The sequence below is a fragment of the Rana temporaria genome, chromosome 4, assembly GCF_905171775.1.
Source record: "Rana temporaria chromosome 4, aRanTem1.1, whole genome shotgun sequence".
Taxonomy (NCBI): Eukaryota; Metazoa; Chordata; class Amphibia; order Anura; family Ranidae; genus Rana; species Rana temporaria.
Genome location: NC_053492.1, coordinates 39,110,141 through 39,137,021, shown reverse-complemented (window position 1 = coordinate 39,137,021; position 26,881 = coordinate 39,110,141). Strand labels below are relative to the sequence as shown.

General features: G+C 42.9%; 1 protein-coding gene across 1 annotated transcript; it reads left to right on the top strand.

Annotated features, from left to right (window-relative positions):
• Window positions 1-437: 437 nt before the first annotated feature.
• On the top strand, window positions 438-13,917 carry LOC120935603 (cytochrome P450 2K6-like). The gene is made up of 3 exons (XM_040347651.1): window positions 438-605; window positions 11,669-11,831; window positions 13,667-13,917. Exons 1-3 carry the CDS (start codon window positions 438-440, stop codon window positions 13,840-13,842), a joined length of 507 nt encoding a protein of 168 aa, XP_040203585.1. The 3' UTR covers window positions 13,843-13,917.
• The last annotated feature ends 12,964 nt before the right edge of the window (window positions 13,918-26,881 follow it).

Here is a 26,881-nt window from a genome sequence, read left to right as displayed (position 1 = left end):
CAGAAAAAGATACCTGCAGTGTGGACTTTGACTTTCTTACAGCTCTCATACAGTACCCTAGACGGCAGAGGAACAGAGGTAACGTGCCACCCAAATCAAACCAGCAGCTCCTTCGGGTGAAGTGCTACATATAATTTAAATTTTATTAAAAAAATTTAGTCCAGTAAAACACTTTTAATATTTAAATCATATATATTTTTTTGTTTCTAGATATCTGGCTAAAAACAAGGACAACTAAGTGAGGAAGAAGGTTAGACAAAGGGATCGGTTCCAAAAGAGGGACAGTTGAGAGGTATGCTGTATGGCTGCAGACACTTAACATTATTCTACTCCCCCACTGAGTAGTGACACTAAAAGGTAATCATCTTTTTTTTTTTTTTGGGCAGATATATATATATATATATATATATATATATATATATATATATATAGTTGCTATGGACCTTGTCACTGTTCTTCTGTCCATTGTGATCATCCTGTTGCTGGCCAAAGTCTATAATGACCAAACACAAGACAAAAACTATCCTCCAGGGCCAAAACCTCTACCAATCATCGGAAGCCTGCACATGGTCAACCAAGTGAGTCCTCAGAAAGATTTTATGAAGGTAATCAAGTATTTTTGTTGATATTGTTGAGTTTCTATTCTTATTTTCTTTTGCGGACATGATGGGGTTTATGATGAGTATGCATCTGGCGAGGGTGAAGGTGGACTAGTTTAGGAAAGGGATTGTGGGGGCAAAAAGGATAAATGCACTTTGTTTCAATGAGAGAGTGGGTAACCGCTCAAAGAGAACCAGGTAATCTGATTCCTGTGGTCCGAGCCAAGGGTGCAGGCAGTGCAATCAAAATGCAGGTTAGGATGAAGGAAAAAAGCTGGGACAGCCGCACTCCAAAAAAACTCCTCCTTTAATTAAAAATCACAAAATACATGCCACAGCAAAAAACAGCACAACAAAAGAAAAGCCAATGTTCACTATTCACTATGAATTTGCATGAGACATAGTCCACATGAGACACTCTCTGATTTTCTGTCGAGACACACCCAAACTTCACATGGGACCCTGTTTAACTTAATTGTTTCCAGAGCCCCCTCCCACTCATTGGGTTGTAAGGTATATATTCACTCATTTTACTGTTTACACACTAGCTATGAAGAAGCACTAAGGCATAGTGCGAAACGTCAGCTTTTCTTTTGTTGTGCTGTTTTTTGCTGTGGCATGTATTTTGTGATTTTTATTTAAAGGAGGAGTTTTTTTGGAGTGCGGCTGTCCCAGCTTTTTTCCTTCATCCTAACCTGCACTTTGTTTCAAAGAGAACTTATAGTTAAAAGCTGAACACCAACACAAAAGAATTTCGCCGGCGTATCTATTGATACGCCGCGTAATTTTAAAGTTCCCGCGTCGTATCTTTGTTTTGTATCTACAAAACAAGATACGACTGCATCTGGGATCAATCTGACAGGCGTACGTCTTAGTACGCCGTCGGATCGTAGATGCATTTTTTTCGCCGGCCGCTAGGTGGCGTTTCCATCGAATTCTGCGTCGAGTATGCAAATTAGCTAGTTACAGCGATCCACAAACGTACGTCCGGCCGGCGCATTTTTTTACGTCGTTTGAGTTTGGCTTTTTCCGGCGTATAGTTAAAGCTGCTATTATGAGGCTTACTCAATGTTAAGTATGGCCGTCGTTCCCGCGTTGAATTTTGAATTTTTTACGTTGTTTGTGTATGTCGTTCGCAAATTGGGATTTGCGTATGAATGACGTCACCGTCGTAAGCATTGGCTTGTTCCGGTTTAATTTCGAGCATGCGCACTGGGATGCCCCCAGAGACGGCGCATGCGCCGTAAAAAAAAAAACATAGTTTACGTCGGGTCACGACGTATTTACATAAAACACGCCCCCATAACATCCATTTGAATTGCACGCCCTTATGCCGCCTAAGATACACTACGCCGCCGTAACTTACGGCGTGCATTCTTTGAGGATTTAAAAAAAAAAAAAAAGTTACGGCGGCGTAGTGTATCTTAGATACGCTACGCCCGGCGGGAATATGCGCCGCGCTACGTGGATCTGCCCCTAAATGTACAGTATAGTTAAATCACAAATATGAACTGTCTGACCTGCCAAAGGATTTGTAAACTTTTTCAGTCACGTTTGTGAAATAAATAAGGAATATGGTTTTTGATAGTAATAAAGTATATTTAATGTAAAGGTGGTATGAGAGGATCAATATTTCCAGACTAAAAAACTCTCCTATTGACTCCTTATTCTGCTCTATTGCTGTTGCTAATGTATCAGCATGTGTAAATCAATAGTTACATAATATTTTTAATGTTATTAGTAACTTATTTTTATAAATACATAGTATAAACAGAATATTTTCATATTAGTTTTTTTTTATATTTGGTTGGATGGAGGATTTCTACTGCTGTTTCCCACCCTAGTGATAGAGGTCATTGGGACAGAAAGTGAGGGAAAATAACTCTAATGCCTCGTACACATGACCGGTTTTCCCGGCAGGAAAAACACCAACGCTTTTCCCGACAGGATTCCATCAAGCCTGCCTTGCATACACACATTCAGGCCAAATACCGCTGAACCTTTGACTGCCAAGAACGCGGTGACGTCAAAGGCCCCGTACACACGACAGAGGAACTCGACGTGCTTGGCACGTCGAGTTCCTCGTCGAGTTTTGGGATGAAGCCGCCTTCTCCCATAGAACAACGAGAAAATAGAGAACATGTTCTCTATTTTCTCGTCGAGTTCCTCGGCGGCTCCATCGAGCCAAAACTGTACAGACGACAGAGTTTCTCGGCAGAATCCGGGTTTTGACCGAGTTTCTCTGTGAATTCTGCCGAGAAACTCTGTCGTGTGTACGGGGCCAAAGACTACGACGAGGCGACAAAATTACGGTTTATGCTTCCGCGCATGCGTCAAATTGTTTACAAGAATGCACATTTTTTTCCCTTTGGGAAAGCATACACACAACGGTTTTCACGACGGGAAAAAAAACGATGGGAATCACGGCGGGAAAAAAAAAGAACAAGTTTGCTTTTTTTTTCCGCATGTTTTCTCATCAGGAAAACTGCGATGGAGCATACACACAGACGGTTTTCCCGACCAAAAGCTGAGGGAACTGAGGCCCATAGTGAATGAAACTTCCAGGAGCTGCATATAGGTGGGATGCAATGTGGTGCAGCAGCATAACACACACTGTCCCAGTGCAATGTAAAGAACCTGATAGATTGTTTACTAAAGCGCTGAAATGAATATCCCAATTATAAATTATTAAGAGATAGACAAATGATAACAGTTGCAACCATTAAAAAAGTGCTCTGACACCGTGATATAAATGGTAAGTGATACAATGATGCGCTACAATCAGCCTCTCAATAGCCACAGTGAATATAAATCAGAAATTGTGTGAATAAAAATGTGTAAAAATAATTCCTTATCTAATGTGCACATAAACACATAAAGCTCCACAAATAAAAAAGTGCATATAACAATAAGTCCATCAAGCAGTCAGCCTGCTTTAATAATGAAAAAAATACAACTGAACATCATCCAGGTGAGCGCTTCTAATACCAGCCACTTCACTTTCCTATAGTTCCTTCTCTGACTGTTCCCTTGCGTTGTTTCTCATGCAAAGTAAACAAAATATATCATTGCACAATTAAAATGGATTAAGGTAGGGATTTTCGGTACATTTAAAACCACTCACATAGACCAGATAGTTCGGCGTTTGTATACGAAACGATCAGATCCAAATTAGCATGTGTCCTCCTCGCTCCAGCGTCCAGTGTAATGTTACACAGTAGATGTTGTCACTTAGGCTCCTCCCAGGGACTGATTGTTATATGCACTTTTTATTTGTGGAGCTTTATGTGTTGTGCACATTAGATAAGGAATTATTTTTACACATTTTTATTCACACAATTTCTGATTTATATTCACTGTGGCTATTAAGAGGCTGATTTTAGAGCATCATTGTATCACTTACAATGTAAATAACCTGTTTTTTTACATACATGCAAAGACATGTTAGGCTGCCATAAACTCAGTGGGAAGATAGCCAAACATGAGTTCCAACACTATATAGAGAGCAAGTTTCAGCCAAACTGATAGCACCTGTTAGGAGGGACAGAATGCAGACTGGCTGGCTCTTGCCCAAGCAGGCAGATGTCCAGAGTTGCGAACCCTACCTTTTTTTCCCTCATCAGGAACCTATCCCTATGGCTAGTTATGTCCGTAACAGAAAGGGGACCTGTCTCTACTTTAATCACTCGCAAAATGCACGCCAAGCCTGGGAGCCAGGGCCTTAAATAGGCTTTTCCTGATCCAAAATGGCTGTCAGAATAACATGGGGTGGCAGCATTCAATTGGACAACTTTCCTAGTAACCCAGGAAACAATAGAAGAGCAATGTTCCTCTTAACTTCCTCTCCAACTGCAATGCCGCTGTGGACAAGCACCACCAGAAGTGGAGAAAGTAGACTTCACCTGCCTTCATGCAGGTAAAGTACATTAGGAGAAGCAGGAGCAGTTTGGACATTTGGGGCCTTGCACCAATCCCTGCATACCTGTCAAATTGAGATGTGTGGGCGAGTCCAAAAAGCAGCTGCATCGCTATTCACTAACATAAACTGGCTGCACAAATGCCTCATTCACTCTCTGGACCTCAGCACCTATATGAATAAGGCCTAATGAGGACAACAATAAGAATAAAAACATTTGCCATTGCTGAAAAACCTAGTTGCCTGGCTTTTGTTCTGAGCGGCTGACTTTAGTACATCCATAGCCACTGATCTTGGACAAGCGTTGTTCAGAGCAGGAACATCAAAGAAATGTCTTCATCTTCTTGTATGTTCCGGGTCAATCTAGAAGTGAAGGAGAAGTAAGAAGGAGAATGGATAAAATTTGTGATTTTCAGAAGGAGAGGTCTGCATGGATGGCCTTTAATGTCTTTCATGTCAGGTTTCCTTTGGAGCCAGGTATTTACATAGGTTATCGCTATTTTCTACAAGATTTGTATTTTGGTGCGGTCTGTTAGCATTTGTAGACTTTAAGAAATTCATCCCATCTGGCTGAAATAAAATAAATTGGGCAAAAATCATCTTGTGTTAACCAAACACATCATACACAGTCAGGCCATCAGATACCACTGAATATGATCAGACCTAGAAGACAGAAATAACTCGGATTACTAGCACATTTAATCCATAAGAAGGTTTACTAGGACAAAACAATCAACAGAAGTATAAACACCTTTGGGATATAATTTCTCGCAACAAGACCACACTATGGAAGCCATGCATGTTTTAATTATTCAAGGCAGGGCTCAAGTCCTGCGGGAACGCGTGGGAACGGAGTCCCTGCACTTTTTTCACAGCAGGAACACAGTTCCCTTTGCAGGACTAGACCAGCCGAGAGCAGTCGAGCTGCCCGAGCAAATTCTTCACTAAGAGGCGATGCCCAGCTCGAGTCACTGTCAGGGGCAGGCGAACCTTAGTACTAAAGTTCTTTCTAAATCCCACGATAACTCGCGGCAGACCTCCGCAATGTCTCCTGGGAACACTGACAAAAGCTCCCAGGAGACATTGCGGCATTGAGGAAGTGACGGAATACCCGCACACTACCCGATGAATCCATATACAGGAAGGGGCCAGTAACATAAAGGAATACTAAGGTACAGTGGATCAAAAAAAAAAAACATGCGGTTTAGTAATTATGCATATGAGCGTATCATTTTTTTTTTTTGGTGGGGGAGTGGATCTTGGGTGGGAGTTCCCACACTTTTTTCCCCAGGACTTGACCCCTGCTTCAAGGGAACTTCAAAACTACTCAGGAAAGGAAAACTAAGCATGATAAATCTATTTGACATAAAGGGTATCAAATGAAATGTGGACCTTGGTTTTTACTGTCCAACAGTTTTACAACCCCCCCACCTCTGTGACTGTTAATCCTCCTCATCCATTCTCTGCCTTATCTTACTAACTATCCAAATTACTTTCCATTGCTGTGTTTACTTTTTTGGCATTTTTTTTCTCAGATTTTGTTCTACTTAACACTCTCATAAAATGTGTATTAGCTCTTCTTGGACATTGAAGAATGGGACACACCCCGAAAGCTTGTCATGAAAATGTGTATGTTAATGCAAATACAAAAAAAAGTATCACGGACAGTATTCATGGTTTATAGCGGAACTTCTCCTTACTCCCAAGGCTCAGGGCACAGCTAAATTCTGCAATTACTGTCTGACTCACCCCCTCCAAATTCATGTGTCTTACTTTTGGTTAATGAGAACATCCATCACAGTAAAACCCTGTACACACGATCGGAATTTCCGATGGAAAATGTCAGACGGACTTTTTCCATCGGAAATTCCAACCGTGTGTATGCCCCAGGGATTTCTCTGTATAGACAGAAAAAAACACTGCGCTATCGTGTAAATAAATTAACAGTGAAAAAAATTAATTTCTGTGAAAAGCTGCCAGTATTAATACTAAAATACCATAGTAAACAAAGAAACAAAAAACAAGATAATACGGCGCTAATATTTAAACCTGTGAAAAATATATATGTGAAATATATCTTAAAAAGTTGAATGCAACATTCATAAAAATAAATGTAAAATAAATGACCAAAAGAATTGACAATATGGTATTCAATGTGACAAATCCAACCATATAAATAAATGAAGTGACAAAGAAATAGTCCATAAAAAATCAGTGCAAATTAAGTCCAATTAAGGTGAGCATCTGTGATTAATCAGGAAAGGGATCCTCCACCAAAAAGGTCACCCAATGTGTGGGAAATGAAATCTCCTTACCAGAGACAAAGACCGGGCTTTCAACGGTCTAATTCAGCATAAGGATGTTTAAAGTCTTCCTTGAAAAGACTATTCCAGACACTGCTATGAATCACCAGTATTGATAACTCCAAAAGATAGAATCCCATTCAAATCCGCTCCAGTTAAACATTGGTGTTCATAAAAAATAAAGAATGGTAGGAAACCACATAGTGCATTACTGTGTAAACATTGAGCTTTAATAAAAACAGGTGTGCACTTACAGCAAAAACTTTGGAATCTCGCATGTGGGATATGGTATGGAAGGGATGGCGTTTCCTCAAGCCTCCGTTCGCTTCGTGTCTCCGTCCGTCGCGTGTCTCTCCCTCTAACGTGATGACGTCACTGTGGCTAAGCTCCTCCTACGCGTTTCGTCGCAATACGGACGTCTACGGGGATAGGCTGCCTGAGAGAACGTGATCACGAAGCTCATTATATATAGCCTCATCCGCCATGATGGAAGAGGGCAAAATCAATACGAGCTATGGGAAAGAAAAAACGGAGCGTGCACGTGTTAATGTGCGACGCATAAACAAAGCTAATTGTGGGAAGGAATGTTAATATTCAGATAGATGCCATCTTGTGGACAAAGGGGAGTAAGACACGTGGACGGAAAAAACGCAGCAAAGGATACTATAGGAAACACCATCGCAGCTATCAATGACTTAACATCTCTTAATGAAAGTATGACATGCAAGGCCTGTACAACACATATCTCCTCTAAACATGCACAAATACATATATGTCATGAATCCTATATGTAATTACAAGATCATAAATTTCTTGATATATTTGAATTATATTTGTATATTGAAAACATTAGAAGATCAAGAAAAAAACCAAAAATATGATAAAAATATTAAAAATATGTTAAAAACATTATTAAAAAGATTTTATAAAAAAGATGGACATAAAAATATGAACATAAAAAATGTGGACGGGAACAAAAACTAACTAAGCATTATTTAAAAAACAATTAATGTCCCAATCCACATTTAACCCATGAGGCCTATATGATCGCATATTGAAAATCCAGCGGGTCTCAAGCTGGGAGATAGTGCGCACTTTATTTGTACCCCTCCAGTGTGGACGTAATTTTTCCATAGGTAGAAACAATGTACCATCAATACTTTGGGCGTGATGCTTCGCATAATGTTTAGATAAATTATGTTTAGAGAATCCTCTACCTATGTTACCTACATGTTCATTTAATCTAATATTAACAGCTCGTTTGGTTCGTCCTATGTATTGTTTTTTACAGGGACACTGTATTAAGTAAACCACATGGTCACTTGTACAGGTAATAAATGTCTCAATGTCATATATCTTAAGGGTCTGAGTAGATTGAAAAGTAGTAAGCTTGCGTCCCTGAAATGCATTAATTTTGCAAATATTGCATTTTCGACATGGATAAAAACCCTTCATTTCTTGAAAGAAATTTACTACTTTAGGAGGATCTATTATATTTGGGGCAACCTTTAAACGTAATGATGGTGCTCCTCTGAAAATTACTATGGGTTTCTCTGGAATGATCGATCCCAATATCTGATCATTCTTTAAAACACCCCAATGTTTTCTTAAGATCTTTTTTACAGAGAAGTGTTGGTCAGAGAACCCAGTAATTAAAGCAAAGCTGAAAAAATCTTTATTATCAGTATCTGTCTTTTTTGTGGTTAAAAGCTGATCTCTATTTAAAGTACTGACAGTCAAAATAGTTTCATCAATACTGTCTTCTTTATAGCCTTTATCTAAGAATTTCTTCTTTAGAATTTGGGCCTGTTGTTGAAAATCATGTAGGGAGGTACAATTGCGTCTAATTCTCTGGAATTGTCCCTTTGGGACAGCCTTAAGCCATTGTGAGTGATGGCAGCTCGTAGTAGGGATGTATGCATTGCGATCAGTTTCTTTAAAATGGGTCATAGTAGTTAATGTCTCATCTTTGGCAATGATAATAAGATCCAAAAAATTAATTGTGGATGCACTAATATCATATTTTAAAAAAATTCCTCGATCATTAATATTTAGGCTGGATAAAAAACTATCAAGGGATGGGGTATCACCCTCCCAGATCACCAAAATGTCATCAATGTAACGTTTCCACAATTTGAGTTGACTTGGAGGGTTGACATCAATGACTTCTTTTTCCCAGAAAGACATGAACAGGTTTGCCACACTAGGGGCAAACTTGGCGCCCATTGCTACTCCGCATTTCTGTAAATAATAATCACCACCAAACCAAAAATAATTATGGCTGGTTGCAAACACCAAAAGGTTAGCAATAAAATCTCTTTGAATAACTGAAAGTGACTTATCTTGCTGTAAGTAAAAACGGACCGCCTCTAGGCCATGATGGTGTGAAATGACCGTGTACAATGAATTTACATCAGCAGTAGCTAATAAAAATCCATTCTTCCATTCACAATCTTTTAGTAAATTGATAACCTGGGTGGTATCACGTAAATAGGATGGAGTGGAGATAACCAATGGCTGTAAGAACTCATCTATATATTTGCCGATACGTGCCGTTATAGAGTCTAAACCACTTATGATCGGACGACCCGGTGGATTGGTGGTACTTTTATGCACCTTAGGCAGGTAATATATCACTGGTACTCTCGGTGCTGATGGAATTAAGTGAGCTTTTTCTTTTTTATTTAAAACACCCAGTGAGAAACCTTCATTTATTAAGGCCTGGAGTTCTTTCCTATATTTTACTGTTGGATTGTTGGCTAAAAGGCTGTAAGTGGTGGTGTCAGACAAAAGCCTATGCATTTCAGCTATGTAATCGCTTTTGTCCAAGACCACCACTCCACCACCCTTATCCGCTGGACGTACAACCAGATCATTACGTTTACAGATTTGTTTCAGTTGACTTTGAAATTCAAATGTATTTCTAGATCTGGGAACTTTCAGGTCCGCTATATCCTTTAAAACAAGCTCCTTAAAAGTCTGTAAGGAAGGTGAAATAAAACCTGGTGGGTTATATAAAGAAGCATTTGCCAATTTGGTGTGTCTGGTTGGAACCACAACATCACCAATCGGCTCACTACTTGCTGATGGTAGAGAACCTGCTGGTGCACCTACATATGTAACCCGATTTTGGTCTCTAACTCCCATAGGGTTAAGAAGAAAATGCCTCTTAATGTTCAGTTTTCTAATTAGTTTGTGGGCATCTATGAAGGTCTCGAATTTGTCAAGAGTTCGTGGGGGAGCAAACTTTAAACCTTGACTGAGTAGGGCCTGCTCACCTTGTGAAAGTTGGGCCGAACTAAGGTTAAAGACTCCTGAAATATTTATCTCTTTCTTTTCTTTGGTCCTGACCCTCCTCCCCCCTCTGACACCCCTCTTTCTTCGTGAGGCCTTTTTGGTCTGATGTTGTCCATGGGAAAAAAACGAGGTGACTGGTTCCTTTCATGCACTTGGGGTGTGTCATATTCACGTCTGAACCTTCTTGAATGGTCCAAATATTCTTCAGGGTGTCTAAAGGTGCTAGATTCATCCACTGCGTCACTACCCCCATAATGCATAAGGGGGGCGAATTTTGGCTGTTTTGGATTGGAACATGGTTATTCCTAGGGGTATATCCATAATTCCATAATTCCGACCATTATGGTGCACCCCTCGTGTATCATGATGATCACGATCACGGCCAGAGTGAGTATACCCTTGGTAGCCTCTCAGTGGGGAATCATAAGCACCCTCATGGCTCACATGACCATAGAGGCCACGGTCATCGTCATAATACGAAGGCCTCCTCCTACGAGGTGGATGATGGTTTACACCTCCCCCATATTGACCCTCAAGTGTTTCTACCCGGGGTCTTAGTTTTTTTGATCTATTATGACCTTTTTTAGGTTTCACCGAGGTGTAGCCATTAGTGTGGGGGACGTTAGTGTGACCAGTTCCTCTTATACTGGAATTTGCACCAGAGCAGGATGGAATTTGTGTCGGAATAATGCCTTCTTGAGTAGCATTAATCTGATGGGACATAGAACCCGATGCCCCATCTGACTTTTTTTCCGAGGAATTCCATCGGAGTTTACATAGAGAACATGGCAAAAAACAAAAGAACAAAAGCTGGACAGCCGCACTCCAAAATTTTCTTTAAAAGAGATGTCTTTATTTTCAACTGTGCATACAGTCACTGCAAGCCCACAAAAATCAGTATGGCCAACGTTTCGCACTGGCGTCAGTGCTTAGTCATGGCTAGCAAGGTTTTTTTTTTTTTTTTTTGTAGTGTGAACCTTGCTAGCCATGACTAAGCACTGACGCCAGTGCGAAACGTTGGCCATACTGATTTTTGTGGGCTTGCAGTGACTGTATGCACAGTTGAAAATAAAGACATCTCTTTTAAAGAAAATTTTGGAGTGCGGCTGTCCAGCTTTTGTTCTTTTGTTTTTTGCCATTACCGCATTGCCAGCACCCTGGTGGTTCAACAACCCCTGATCATCACGAGGCTCACCTGGAGCGGTGAGAATTCTGTCTGTGTACATAGAGAACATGTTCTCATTTACTCCGATGGAATTCCGTTGTGAGTTTGGTCGGACAAAGGTCCGATCGTGTGTACGGAGCTTAACAGACCAATACTAAAGCACGTAAGATACAAGGATATACCAAAAAGCACAGAAGGCGGTCAGTATTTTTATATCAGAGTTCCCTAGATTTGAAGGTTTCAGCGCGTTGCACAGAGGATCAAAGGAAACATGAGCATACATAGATGTATTGTACCTGCCATGTCAAGTAAGCATCAGTTTACAATGTTGTTTGGGATCAACATGTGCTCTTTGTTATCTCTATAATGTGTCATATTGTTTTTATAGCTATCCAAGAAATACGGTCCAGTATTTAGCATCCAGCTGGGTTTGGAAAAGATGGTTGTCTTAAGTGGTTATGACATCATAAAAGATGCACTAATTAACCACGCCGATGAATTTAATGAAAGACCAGATGGCCCAATATTTGCTAAAACAACAAATGGAAATGGTATTGATATATATATTTTTAATTCAAAGTATATTTTGCCTAAATTACAGTCTGTAAATGGCATACATGGACTGTATATGTTACATATTACAGACAATTCTAGTTAAAGTAGAACTAGCCAGTAAAGTTATATCAGGTTAGCTGTGTGTGACAGACCCAGCCAGGATAGGGGCTTTTGGAGGGGACTGCAGGGTGGCTTCTTGCCTACTGACTATGGGCCCTGGTTTTATGGGAACACTAGAGTAGTCTCTTTGGGAGATGTGTGCCTGGGGGAGTGGTCTTACTTTGGATTTGGGATTGTCTACCCGAAACACACAGACTCTGGGAATCTATGCCTCAGATTCATATTTAGGGCCTCTATGCCCATAACCAGCAAGGACTGCTTTAGATTGTGATACTCAGTGCAGATGTTAATATCATCAGTAGGGATGGGTGAACGATTCGCCCCGAGCATGAATTCGGGCTGAACATTTGCATGTTTGGCCGTTCACAAAACATCTGAATTTGCAGGGTGTTCGCCCCAACAAACACCCTACAATGCACTGACCGCAGCAATTGGCCCAATCAGGGCGCAGTGTAAGCTGTTTGTTAAGGAACGGGGCCAGGAAGCCGGCCGCGGTGTCCTTAACAACCCATGAGTCATCACCAGATGTCAATGGATTTCCCCGCCGACAGCTGAGAATAAAAAAAAAGTGTCAGTAAAAAAAATGTAAGAAAAAAAACGACATTATATGCAAGTGATTGGCCATAAAAGGGTTATGGGGTCTGGGAAACATTCCTTTAAATATCATGCCTGGGGGGCCCCCTTAATGTGCAGTGGCACGATTGTAGCATATACAGAACAAAAGCCTGTTTGGCTCCCATAGACTTTAATGGGGTTTGCTGTTCGGGTTAAAACATTTCCCCTGTTCAGGAGTTCTGCTGCAAACCAACCAGGGGGGTGTTCGGCCCATCCCTAATCATCAGCTCAAAGTAACCTGATCTGCAGTATCCTTATATAATCTGTTAAAGGTGTTATGTGTTAAGTATCTTTCTCCCATTGTTAATTGAGTCACCTATTTATTCTGTCTGTCTGCTCAGCTCTGTGTTTATACTTATGATAATGTGTAATGTACCTTGCTGTAGGCTTATTGCCGGGCAGTCTGGTCACCTAGGCTGGTTTAAGTGGCTAGTTGTTAATGTGTTCATGTTAATTAAATCACTGTTAGCTATGAATTGCTAGAGGTGGAATAGCAGTTTCTTTTGCTTACAATAATGTGATTAGGCTCACCTGATCTGGTGTGCTATATATTCTGTGTGAGTTTTCAGTAAAGAGAGTTCCAGGTTGCATCTAAGCTATAATTGGCTAGTCTTTTGATAGTCCGCTATATTATCTGGTTCCTATGTCCAGACTGTAGGAGGCTATATATCTTGATGAAAGCACCCAAGTTTGGTACTGGGCGGGTCTGTCACACAGTTTTTTTTTTTTTCTAAACTATGAAATGCAAAATGATATTTCTACAGATTCCAGGTCACTGCCCCACCTCCTCATCTCTTTGGATTACTGGGGAGCATCACCACCTCCAAAATTACCACACAGACCTTTATTCCTCATATACTATAACTCCAACAAAGTAATGCCCCTCCCTGTCTACCAGTTAATGGAACAAGCATTCACACCGAAAGCCTAATGTTAACTTTCACGTACCATGTGACAAATCTGCAAAAAGACAGGTTTCAAGTATTCAATGAGCTGAATTAAAATGGAATTGAGGCTTTTGAAAGAATACAGAATGTAATAAAAATGTGTTTTATATCATATGTCTGCATGGATTATTTTGTATCCTTCCATTCAGGCATTGTCTTTGCTCATGGAGAGAACTGGAAGGTGATGAGGAGATTCACAATTTCAACACTACGGGATTGTGGAATGGGAAAAAAACCTGTAGAGAACAAAATTAAAGAGGAAGTGGTATGTTTAATCCAGGAATTCAGATCCCATAAGGGTGAGTTTGTTCTGTATCCTCTGTAATATATGTAGTCATGTATAGATGAGCATCCATCACACCACACATCCTGATGCATTTCACACTGCACACTGTACAAAACCACTGCACAGAGCAGGCAAGTATAACATGTTTGTTAATTTTTTATTTTTTATTAAATATTTATTAAATTACAACCTTTAGAATTACTTTTTTCGGCCAGACCCAATTTTGTAACTTTGACATGTGTTAGTTAAACTGTACATATGATCGCAACTTCTTTGTTTATCCAGTTGGGATAGTTATTTATCCAGATAGTTGTTTATCCAGTTTTTTTTATTCTCAGCTGTCAGCGGAGAAATCCATTGACAGCTCGTGATGACTCATGGGTTGTTAAGGACACCACGGCCGGCTTCCTGGCCCCGTTCGTTAACAAACAGCTTACACTGTGCCCTGATTGGGCAAATTGCAGCGTTCAGTACATTGTAGGGTGTTTGTTGGGGCAAACACCCTGCAAATTCAGATGTTTTGTGAATGGCCAAACATGCAAATGTTCAGCCCGAATTCATGCTCGGGGCGAACCGTTCACCCATCCCTACTGATGATATTATTATCTGCACTGACCTTTTTATACCTTTTTTTCAAGACAAATTGGCCTTTAATTGGTAAATGGTAATGGATATCTCCTGATTTTGTTTTATTATCAAAGGAAAACTGGCCCAAAATAGTAAAAAAAATAACACATATGTGTATGGTATTTATTGTTTGTACCCATAGTAGGGCCCAGAAACAATAGTGTGCATTTTGCTTTTTATTTTTTAACTACCAAAACACACTGACACCAATACTAATTTTAAAAATGCCGTTTTTAAAAAATCCTACATAAAATTTGCAGACCCCGACCTTTGACCCTAACACTAACCCTGACACTGATCTAAATCAAACTTTGATCTAGCAATTTTTTCTGAATTAAAAAAAAAAATTGTTATTTTTTTTACACACTTTTGTTTGTTTATATAATTTTCTCCTGCGAGAAAAAAAAGCACATAGACTGGTCACTGTGAAAGCCAATCAGAGGCGATCACAATGATCAGGTGACTGGAAATCGGGAGTCTCAAGTACCATTCTCTGTGTTGGGAGCACTCTGTGTAGCACGCTCCCAGCACAAACATAGAAACACATGTGTGACGGGAGTCACTTTTTGGCGCAGGGTGACCAACAAAATAATGAACACTGAGAATATGCTTGGATTACTTCAAATGGGACAGTAATTATATTAACAATGGGCCATATTCTCAAAGAATTACGCCGGTGTATCAGTAGATACGCCGACGTAAGTCCGATTCTAAGGCCGTCCTATGTTTAAGTGTATTCTCAAACTGAGATACACTTAAACATGCCTAAGATATGACGGCCAGCGCCGTTGTATCTTAGGCTGCAATATCTACGCTGACCGCTAGGTGGCGTTTCCTTTGCGGTCAGCGTAGAATATGCAAATGACTAGCCACGCCGATTCTCTAACGTACGCTTGCCCGTCGTAGTGATTTTACGTCGTTTCCGTAAGCGATACGTGGCGTAAAGATAAACATGCCCCCTAGGTGGCGTACTCAATGTTAAGTATGGCCGTCGTTCCCGCGTCGAAATTTGAAAATTTAATGTCGTTTGCGTAAGTCGTCCGTGAATGGCGCTGGACGCCATTTACGTTACCGTCAAAACAAATGACGTCCGTGAGACGTCATTTAGCGCAATGCACGTCGGGTAATTTACCCGACGGAGCATGCGCATTGCGATCGGCCCTGGAGCGCGCCTAATTTAAATGATACACGCCCCCTACCAGGATCATTTGAATTAGGAGTGCTTGCGCGGGTGGACTTTACGCTACGCCGCCGCAAGTTTACAGGTAAGTGGTTTGGGAATCAGGCACTTGCCAGTTAAACTTGCGGCGGAGTAACGTAAAGGACATACGTTACGCCGCCGGAGATCTATAAGAATATGGCCCATCATCTCTCAAGAAATATGAAGATTTAGCCCCTGTACACTGTGAGGTCTATGACCAGGAAGTATAACTCCTAAATAAGTAGTAAATTGTGTTAATCTTGTCTGAGGCTGCTTTCCATTTACCTATTATTAAGTGTGCTAATGAACTCACCTGTTGTCTGCTAAGGGATGTATTGACACTCAGAATGATGTGTATTGGGGACTCATTATGTAACCAATGTGTGATGATGTGGGTGGATCCGGGTCATTGTTCATGTGGTGACTGCAATATTCTCAAGTGTATATAAAGAGCCTGTATTTCATTCAATAAAGATGCTTGAACCTCAATACAGAGCCTCGTTTCGTACTTGGGGGGGGGGGGGGGGGAATTATTCATATGGGTTTTTTGTTCGGCTGATTGGAGTGTTTGGTAGCTGCCTTTGTGTTCGGAAATGGAATGTCCTAAATGACTTTAACCCCTTTCATACTCGGGGTGTCGTTACAATTGGTGCCAAGCAGCAGGCTGATTCCCACAGGCCTCTGCCCAGCTACAAGAGGACACAGGCCAATGGAAGCACAGTATAAATGGCTAAAGCGCTCTACCCTCAAGGACTTACTGGAGAACCGGGGCCGACCGGCCAACAACCGTAAGAAGAGGGACATTATCATAGAACTAGTCAAAATGCGTAGAGCCGAAAGACCCAACATAACCCGAAAGGCCCAGCATAACAGACAGGACACCCCGAAGAGGCAAGTTTTGATCGGGCTGTTAACATAAGACTGGCACATTATGGTCCTAACCCTACAGCGGAGATCATAGACCGAGTAATAGCAGCTGTGGAGGTAAATTGGCTACAGCAAAGAGGTACTGCAGCAGCAGAAGTCACAGCAGCACCAACTGAAAGGAGAAAGGTACATGTTGCTGTTTTAAAAAATGTAATCGAAACAGAAGGGGAGATTGTTGGTACCTTTGCCGATTTTGAACGGCGATGTGCCCTACACCGGGTGCCCACAGAGGAATGGGTTACCATTTTGTCTGGGAAATTGTCCGGCCGGGCCAGTAAAGTGTTCAGGGCCATCCCAGACAAGGATATTATGAACTATGGGCTGGTAAAAGAAGCACTTTTGGCCAGGATATGCCATCACAACTGAGGCGGTTCCGAGAGACTAGCAAGCAGACTGGAGACTCATCTACAGAGTGGGCATGCCGAAAACCTTTCACCTTGTCTGAAGCAGTTTGCCTGGCGGACGAATACACAGACACCCACAAACAGGATAACCCTGTGGTCAAGACAACAGCTCGGGTGGATTATCGATCAGCAGCACCCCCTCCAGCTGCTGCCTACCAACCACTGTCGTACCGCCATACAGCACCACCTCCAGCGGCCACTTATTCTCAGCAGCCCAGGTTCAACTCCCAAGACTACTCACAATCCATCAGGTGTTTTGGGTGTGAACAACTAGGGCACAAAAAGCCAGACTGTCCGTTGAATCCAGCCAGGCAGTCCCAGTCTTGGAAAAAGCCAGCAGGGGGGAAACCCTGCACATCCATGCCTGCGGCCCACTGCGTTGAGGAGGAAGAACATTGGGGCATCCTGCATAAAGCTGATCCAGTACAAGCAGCTAACCAGGACAACAGGCAGCAACACAGGCAGACTGTATGGGTTAATGGAAAGGTAGCCAATGGCCTACGTGATACTGGCGCCACCATGACCCTACTAGAGAAGAACCTCATCCCAGACAGCCAACACACTGGAGATACTATAGCCGTAAGGGTAGCAGGAGGCACCATTTTCTGGCTACCCATTGCCCGTGTTCACCTGTATTGGGGGGATGGTTCAGGACATCTGAATGTGGGGATGATGGAGGATTTGCCAGTGGATGTACTACTGGGGAATGATTTGACCCCCCTCGTTTCTGCTTAAGCCCAGATGGGCCCTGCTGAAGCCAACCCAGTGACTACCCGTTCCCAGACACATGCTGCTGGAACCGGCCTGCCTGCTGAGATACCCCAGAGGCATTTGGGAGGGAAACCCGGGAGGACCCGACCTTACACAAGTATAGGGCTAAGGCAGATACTCAGGAAAGGGGAAAAGATGGGGAGCTTTATGAATGGGTGGGGGATAGACTGTATAGGATCCCTAAGCCATCCCCAAGAAGTAAAGCCCCTTCGCAGAAACGACAGCTGGTGGTGCCTAAGAAATGCCAGCCGGAGATTCTGCGAATCGGGCATGATGTACCGCTAGCAGGACATCAAGGGTCCCGTTGCTTAGCCCTTAGGATTGCACAGAATTTCTTCAGGCCCAATTTTAACCAGGATGTGCGACAATACTGCAAAACGCGTGACAGGTGTCAATGGGTAGGTAAGCTGGGGACCACCCTAAGGCTAGACTTATGTCCATGCCTATTATTGGGGAGCCCTTTTACAGCATAGCCATTGACATTGTGGGTCCCTTGGCCAGGCCTAGTCCATCTGGGAAGAAGTATATTCTCACCGTAGTGGACTACGCCACCTGTTACCCAGAGGCAGTAGCCATGTCCAACATTGAAGCAAAGACAGTAGCCGATGCCCTGGTTAAGATATTTACTAGAGTGGGGTTCTATAAGGAGATTCTCTCTGACCAGGGAACCTAGTTTACCGCTGTGCTCACCCAGCATTTGTGGAAGGTGTGCAATATTAAGCCCTTGCTGAGCTCACCTTACCACCCCCAGACTAACGGTCTCTGCGAGCGCTTTAACGGGACCCTCAAGCAAATGCTGAGGACCTTTTCGGATGCTTGCAGAGACTGGGAGAGATTCCTGCCTCACCTGTTATTTGCGTACAGAGAGGTACCCCAGGAATCTACTGGGTTTTCTCCCTTCGAGTTACTCTATGGGAGAAGGGTCCGTGGACACTGGGAGGGAGAGACAGAGCAGGAGGGGGACCCCCATAGTGCCCTGTTTTGGAACTCAGGGACCGCATGGAGCAACTGTCTCTGATGTGAATAGGTGGTGGTGAAGCGCTGTGAAGTAATTAACTATAACAAGGGAACACGGACATGACCCCGAAATTGGGTAAGCAGTCCCTCTTCTGAAGAAAATTAAATAGATGTGATGAATACTAAGGGGGAGGGGTGAATATTGCAAAACAACCCATAGGCTAGTGAAGAACTAGCCCAGGTGAGGATGGTACTGGATCCCTGGACAGGTACGTGTAATTTTATTAAAAGTCAGCAGCTACAGTACCTGTAGCTGCTGAATTTAAATGTTTTCTTTTTTTGTCCCCCAGAGTGAACAACCGTTTTAATAACACTAGAGACCTAGAGACCTGTCAAAGATGATTGTGCTTGGAATATTGTAATGTGGTTTATGATAGCCTTCTTCATGCCTTGAGCTGGTTGTGGTCTAGCACTGGTTCCCACACACAAGATTTAAAATCTTATAAATTATTGCTGACTTGTGTATTTTAGAGAAAAGACGGTGCACTGTGTTCAGTACAACTCCCATTCTCTTTATTCAGTTTGGGGTTCATTGGACTGATGCTGATGTTTGCTTTTGTTTTTAGGGGATCCCTTTGATAATCTAACCATCATCAACACAGCTGTAGCCAATGTAATTGTGTCTATATTACTGGGAAACAGATTTGAATATGATGATCCAATCATACTAAAGCTCATGCACTCAATTCATGAAAATTTCACGATCTTAGGAAGTTCTATGGTCAGAGTAAGTATCAATATCAGCAGAGATAGATGAGCTGGACAAACCAAGCTTAGGTGTTTGTAGATCAAAAGTAGGGCTGCATTTTAAGGGTTGCTTTTCACTACTTCTTAACCCATGAAGTTTTCATACATTAGTTACTAGTATGGACTATGATCTGCATACAGTTTGCTACAGTATCTGCATTCAATATGCTGGCTGTTGAGAATAGCATTTGACTCCTGTGCCATAGCCGCATAGACAAAAGCCCATCCCAAGTATACTTGCACACATCTTAGGCCGCGTACGCACGGTCGAACATGTCCGCTGAAACTGGTCCGCGGACCAGTTTCCGCGGACATGTACGAACGTGTGTACGGCCTAGCAGACAGGTTTCCAGCGGACAAAAGTTTCTTAGCAAGCAAAGAAACTTGTCCGCTGGAAACATGTCCGTCGGACATGTCCGATGGTTAGTACACCTAATCGGACATGTCCGCTGTTTATGACGTGTAACCAGCATCCCGAAATCCCGCGCATGTGTCAAATTGATTCGACCCATGCGTGGAAGCATTGCACTTCCGTGTTTGAGAACGTCGGTGTCTTCTACGTCACCACGTTCTCTGTCCGCTGGGATTTTGGTCTGATGGTGTGTACACACATCAGACCAAAAGCTCCCATGAGACATGTCCGATGAAAACGGTCCGCGGACCGTTTTCATCTGACATGTCTCCTCGTGTGTACGGGGCCTTACACTCTAGCATAAAAACATAAAACATAAACCACAATTTTGCAGTTTATGTAAATAAAATGAATATGCTATAAAAGCAGGGTACGTTGTTTATACTGCATACAATGTGCTGTATAACATTTTTTTTTCTTGTTTCCTCAAGCTTTACAACAGTTATCCAACTTTAATAGGCTTACTCCCTGGCAGCCATCAAAAAATTTGTGAAAATTTTCAATCAACACAAGATTTCATAAAGGAGGTATTTACAAAACAGAAGAAAGAACTGGATATAAATGACCAGAGGAACTTCATTGATGCCTTCTTGGCAAAGCAAAAAGAGGTAGACATTATTTCTTACTATTAAAGCATAACTTCACTTTTGTTGACCAAAAAAATAATTCCCTTCCGGGTGATCTATGTACAGTACAAGGATTTAAACAAACTGATGCAGATTCCTCAGTGCCATCTTAAGAGCACTATAGTCCCCCGGGCAAAACAGTGCACTGGGGCCCTGTCTTCACAATCACGCACGAGAATAAAAATGCAAATCCCCCCCCCCCCCAGCAGCTGAATATCGTTGCAAAAACGACAGTAAATCGCCGCTAAAAATAGCGCCACTTTACCGCCAACGGCGCAACGCCCCAGTGTGAAAGTAGCCTAAATTATCATGTGCCAGGCCCAGGACCAAGCGGCCAATCAAATATAGTGCTCAATAAATTATAAATTTGCATAGCCATAGTTATTATAAATAAAGTTATTGTTGCAACAGCATGTACTACTTGCACAAATCACTTTATTTATGATAACTTTGGCTATGCATAAATATAATTTATTTAAAAGCGGAGCTCCACCCTAAAAAAATAAAATTCCAACATGCTGCAAACATTTTTTTTTTTTATAAATACCAGAAGTGCCTGTTGCTAGGCAGATCGTCCTAATCTGCCACTTCCTGAACCACGGTCTGTCTTCTTTCTTCTCCTCCTCGCGCTGACTCCTGGGGAATGGGGGAGCGGTGCCTTCTGGGACCTTGTGTGCGCATGCGCAGTAGGGAATCGGGCAGTGAAGCCGCATCGCTTTACTTCCTGAATTTCCCTCACCGAGGATGGCGGCGGGGCAGCCGAGACCCGAGCGATTGCTTGGCTACTGTCATCGCGGGCACCCTGGACAGGTAAGTGTCCTTATTAAAATTCAGCAGCTACAGTGTTAGTAGCTTCTGACTTTTATTTTTAATTTTTTTTAACCAGACCTCCGCTTTAAACCATATTGAACACTATATTTGGCTGCTTGGCAGTTGGCACACAATGATGATGATGATAAGATCATTGTGACTTTAGTACGGTAGTAGTACCTGCTGCCTGGGGGGGTTCCGCTTCATCCAATTGTCCAAGTCTCCTCTCTTCTCAAGCTAGTTCTCCTCCTCACCGACCTAACGTGACGTCACAGACCCCGCTTGCGCTCAGAGAGAAGATGATGCTGCGCAGAGGAGGGTAGGCGGAGCTTTAGTCTCTGACTCCGCCAGTTACCGTAGACCCAGTCCATCCAGTCACACTTATCGGCAAGAATGGGGGTGCCTGTCACTCTCCTACACCACTGCCAGGCCAAGTAACTACAGTACTTGCAAGTAAAGTGCCGTTCCGGCGCCGGGGGCTATATAAGTGCGGGAGGAGGCTGAATGATGCTTGGCTGGGGTCGCTTGGCAGGTGGGGTCCCCAGGCAACTGCCCAGCGTACCCATGCCAAAAGAGAGTCCTACCTTTTGTTATTCTGATGAAATCCCTGTGTGTTTGTCTGTGCTCATGTGAGACAATAAATCTAATGGGAGTGGTTATACAATTATCAATCAGCTGTGCACCTGCAGGCCACTAATGAGTAAAGCTGCTGGGTCTGCATCCCTTTAGATGTGTTCCTATTGGGAGTATCTCACCAAAAACAAAATTTTTGTTGCAGGGGATGCCTGAAATCTGATTTGTATCTTAATGAAGACTTCTGGGAAAATCAGTGAGCCATTTAGACAAGCAGGAAAAATTATGTTTCTGGGGGCGTACTGTACACATATCTTTTTTTGACGCCTACTAGAGCCTATGGTTCTAATCAGGTGCTTCAAAAACACCCCCCGCCACTGTAATTCAGGCACCCAGCGCCCGAAAAGGGGCCAGTGCCTGAATAGGGGGTGGCAGCGGCGATCATGGATAGATTCATGCTATACATGAATCTATCCATTGGTCATAGAGGGGGTGGCTGGAAAGAGGGGACGGCGCCTGTGCGCCCTTATGGATGCACCACCACTGTGTATATATACATACACATATATATATATAAATATATATTTATACACATTTTACATTACTTCAGACAAAAACATGTTAATAGTTGACTTTGTGTACCACTCACAAGATTGATTATTAGAATTTGTATTCTACAGTTATGTCTCATATGGGACAAAGTCCCCCCGTGTCCCCCCGCCTAGGACAAGATATCCAAAACTTATGCCCTGTACACACGATCGGTTCATCCGATAAAAACGATCTGATGGATTTTTTCATCAGATATCCGATGAAGCTGACTTTCATCAGTCTTGCCTACACACCATCAGTTAACCACTTAACGACCGCCGCCTGTAGATATACGTCCACATAATGTCACAGCTTGGCAGATGGACGTAACAGCACGTCCTGTACATCTACCCGGTCACGGGCGCGCGTCCGCGGCTTGCGCCCGCGACCCGGTCCGAAGCTCGGGTACCGGGACTGCGGGACCCGATCGCCGCTGGGGTCCCGCGATCGGTCCCCGGAACTGAAGAACGGGGAGAGCCGCGTCCCCGTGCTTCACTGTGGCGGCTGCATTGATCGTGTCATCCCCTTTATAGGGAGACACAATCGATGACGTCACTCCTACAGCCACACCTCCCTACAGTTGTAAACACACACTAGGTGAAACATAACCCCTTAAGCGCCCCCTGTGGTTAACTCCCAAACTGCAACTGTCATTTTCACAATTAAGAATGCATTTTTTGCTGTGAAAATGACAATGGTCCCAAAAATGTGTCAAAATTGTGCGAAGTTTCTGCCATAATGTCGCAGTCATGAAAAAAATCGCTGATCGCCGCCATTAGTAGTAAAAAAAAAAATTAATAAAAATGCAATAAAATGATGCCCTATTTTGTAAACGCTATAAATTTTGCGCAAACCAACCGATAAACGCTTATTATTTTACCAAAAATATGTAGAAGAATACGTATCGGCCTAAATTGAGAAAACATATTTTTTTATATATTTTTGGGGGATATTTATTATAGCAAAAAGTAAATAATAAGCATTTTTTTTCAAAATGGTCTCTCTATTTTTGTTTATAGCACAAAAAATTAAAACCGCAGAGGTGATCAAATAACACCAAAAGAAAGCTCTATTTGTGGGAAAAAAAGGACGCCAATTTTGTTTGGGAGCCACGTCGGATGCAATTGTCAGTTAAAGCGACGCAGTCCCGAATCGCAAAAAGGGGCCTGGTCCTTTACCTGCATTTTGGTCCGGGGCTTAAGTGGTTAAAAAAACGATCGTGTCAGAACGCGTGACATAGAACACAAGACGTGCTGAGAAAAATTAAGTTCAATGCTTCCAAGCATGCGTCGACTTGATTCTGAGCATGCATGGATTTTTAACCGATGGACGTGCCCACAGACGATCGTTTTTTTCTATCGGTTTTTTAACCATCAGATAATTTTAAAATAAGTTCCTAGTTTTTTCACCGATGGATAAAAAATCCATCAGACCGTTTTCATCAGACGAACCAATCGTGTGTACGCGGCATTACAGAAAAAGAGTTTTGGCTAGAGTTCATCTTCTATTTTATTTGTGCAGGAGAAGTCAGAATCTACAGTGTATTTTCACAATGACAACCTGAGTGTTCTGGTGGATAATCTTTTTGTGGCTGGGATGGAGACAACCACAACCACTCTGCGATGGGGCCTCCTGCTAATGATCCAATACCCAGAAATACAACGTAAGAAATGTTAATTGAATATATGATTTATGGTGCTTTAATAACCCTTTAATATTTATTTTGTTTTAACAGGTAGAGCATAGCACAACTGGCCTTGTGATCTGGTAAAGAGTTTCAGAGGATCTAAAGTGGGGGAAATGATTATTTGATCCCCTGCAGATTTTGTAATTTTGCCCACTTACAAAAAAAATTTAGGATCTATAATTTTTCTAGCAAAATACAGATTTTTACATGTACTGGTCTTCAAGTGGTTATGTGCAGGGAAAGCGCATGGAGAGTATAACAGTGGGCATTATGTGCAGGAGAGGAGTGCACAGGGTATGACAGCAGACATGATGTGCAAGAGAAGAGTTTGGAGGGTATAACAGTGGGCATTATGTACAAGAGGTGAATGTGGAGGATATGACAATAAACAATATGTGTGGGAGAGAATTGTTGAAGGTACTATGGTGGGCAGTATGTGCAGGAAAGGAGTGCAAACGGTACATTGGAGGGCAATATTTGTAGGAGAGGTAGGCTAAGCAGGATTTTTTTTTAAAAGAAACTCACCCAAATTACCCACTTCCGGGAGGTAGTGACAAAAAATAACAATACAGGATTCTTTCAGGGCCCTGTAATAGGAATGAGTACACTTTAAATACTTTAATAAGGATCTGTTGGAGGGCAAGTCTAGTGCCTGCAGCCGCTGGGAGTGGTTGTATCGTTTGCTCTCTGCTGAGCTCCAGGAGAGGCCTTGAAGCTGGACCTAGAGTTTAGCCTGATGGTGAGAAGAATGCGGGATCCTGGACCAGGCCCAGGTGGGGGCCTGGATGGAGACCTGAGTGGAAGTTTGGATGTTGAACCTCAGGGCACCCAGAGTACCTACCCTCCTATACCAGCCTTTGAGGAATTGGGAAATGACCCTTAGAAAGGGGAGACTTTGGTTTCATATAGGAACAGGTTGCTAAATGAATCTTACGAATTTCAAAAGAGGAGGAAAAGCTAGCCAAGCTGCGGATGGAGTACTGCAAGAAAAACATTGGCCCAGATTCACAAAGAGCAAGGCGCACATTACGCCGCCGTAGAGTAACCACCGTACACTACGCCAACACAGCGCAGAGAGGGAAGCACTGCATTCAGCAAGCCTGCGCTCCCATGCAAATGGGAGTGAACCCATGCAAATGAGGCGTGACCCCATGCAAATGATGGGCCGAGCGCCAGACAGGTACGTATCACGAACTGTGCATGCGCTGTGACGTGGACGCAAGCCTCACAACCACGCCGGCACAACTGCCTAAGCTACGGCGGAACACGGCGTACGCCATGAACATAACGTACGCCTAGCCAGACAAACGTCCAATGTACAATACGCCGGCTTGTGTTCCCTGGTGCAGACCTGTGTATGTCTGTTGCCGGGTTGCACCTCCTTTATGGGGAATAATTTTACGCCGGACGTAAAACTTACGAGCATCTCGCGTAGCATGCGCCGGGCACACGCACGTTCGTGAATCGCCGTATTTCCCTCATTTGCATGTTTGAATGGCTAATCAATGGGAGCGGCACCATGCGCCCAGCCTAAATGTGCGCCCACCCTACGCCGGCGTGTAGCCTGGTTTTAGGCGCATATCTGTTTGTGTGTCTGGCGCACAGATACGACGGCGCACATTTGAACTTGTTATACGTCGGCGTAAGTGCTTTGTGAATCTGGGCCTTTGTTTGCAAGGCTTGGAGCAACAAGCATCAACTATACCTGCCAGAGGTGAGTAATTTGGAGGAAAAAGTGAAACGGCAAACTATGCTGGTGGCAGCTTTAAAGGATACAAGTGGGGCTGTCAAAGAAAAATACAAAAACAAGACCCGCTTCATGGCGATGCAGGGAAGTTTTGCCAGCGCTGACATGACTGCAGATGAAGACCAGGCAGGCTCATCCCATCAAGGGGAAAGAGATACCATCCTTGTTTTCTATATGATTTTGGGATGAAGGCACTCCCACCCTTCCATCACACCCCCATATCCCATCAAAAGGAGGCAATAGAGGTTGCCGAGGGGGAAGTCAGCCGGCATGCTGGCAGTTCTATGCAAACAAGTGATACATTTGCAGTGTCCTCACCAACTCTGGGGGAGTCTAGCCAGACCCCCCCCCATAGCAAGTACAACAGCAACTGGAGGAAGATGATGAGCAGGTGGGGTGAAAGTGATACAACAAATGAAGTCATCTTTACAAGGCAGAAGTCAAGGAAACAATGCAGTTTATTTGTCAAACATCTGAAAATGGGAAGGAAGATGGCGCTGGTGAGCAAGGGCCTGTTGTCCTACAGACCGCCAGTCTGTTGATGTGCTGAAAGTGGGTAAATCCACAGCGGCCAAGGTGACCATGGACACTGGATGTGATACTGTGTGTTTCAACCAGTGAGGAACCCAGACAGTAAGGCCTCGTACACACGATAGGTTAACCAGAGGACAACGGTCTGAAGAACCATTGTCATAGGTTAACTGATGAAGCTGACCGATGGTCCGTCAGGCCTACACACCATAGGTTAAATAACCGATTGTGTCAGAACGCGGTGACGTAAAACACAACGCCGTGCTAAAAAAAATGAAGTTCAATGCTTTCGCAATGCTTCCAAGCATGTGTCGACTTGATTCTGAGCATGCGTGGATTTTTAACCTATGGTCGTGCCTACTAACGATTGGTTTTGACCTGTCGGTTAGGAATCCATAGGTTCATTT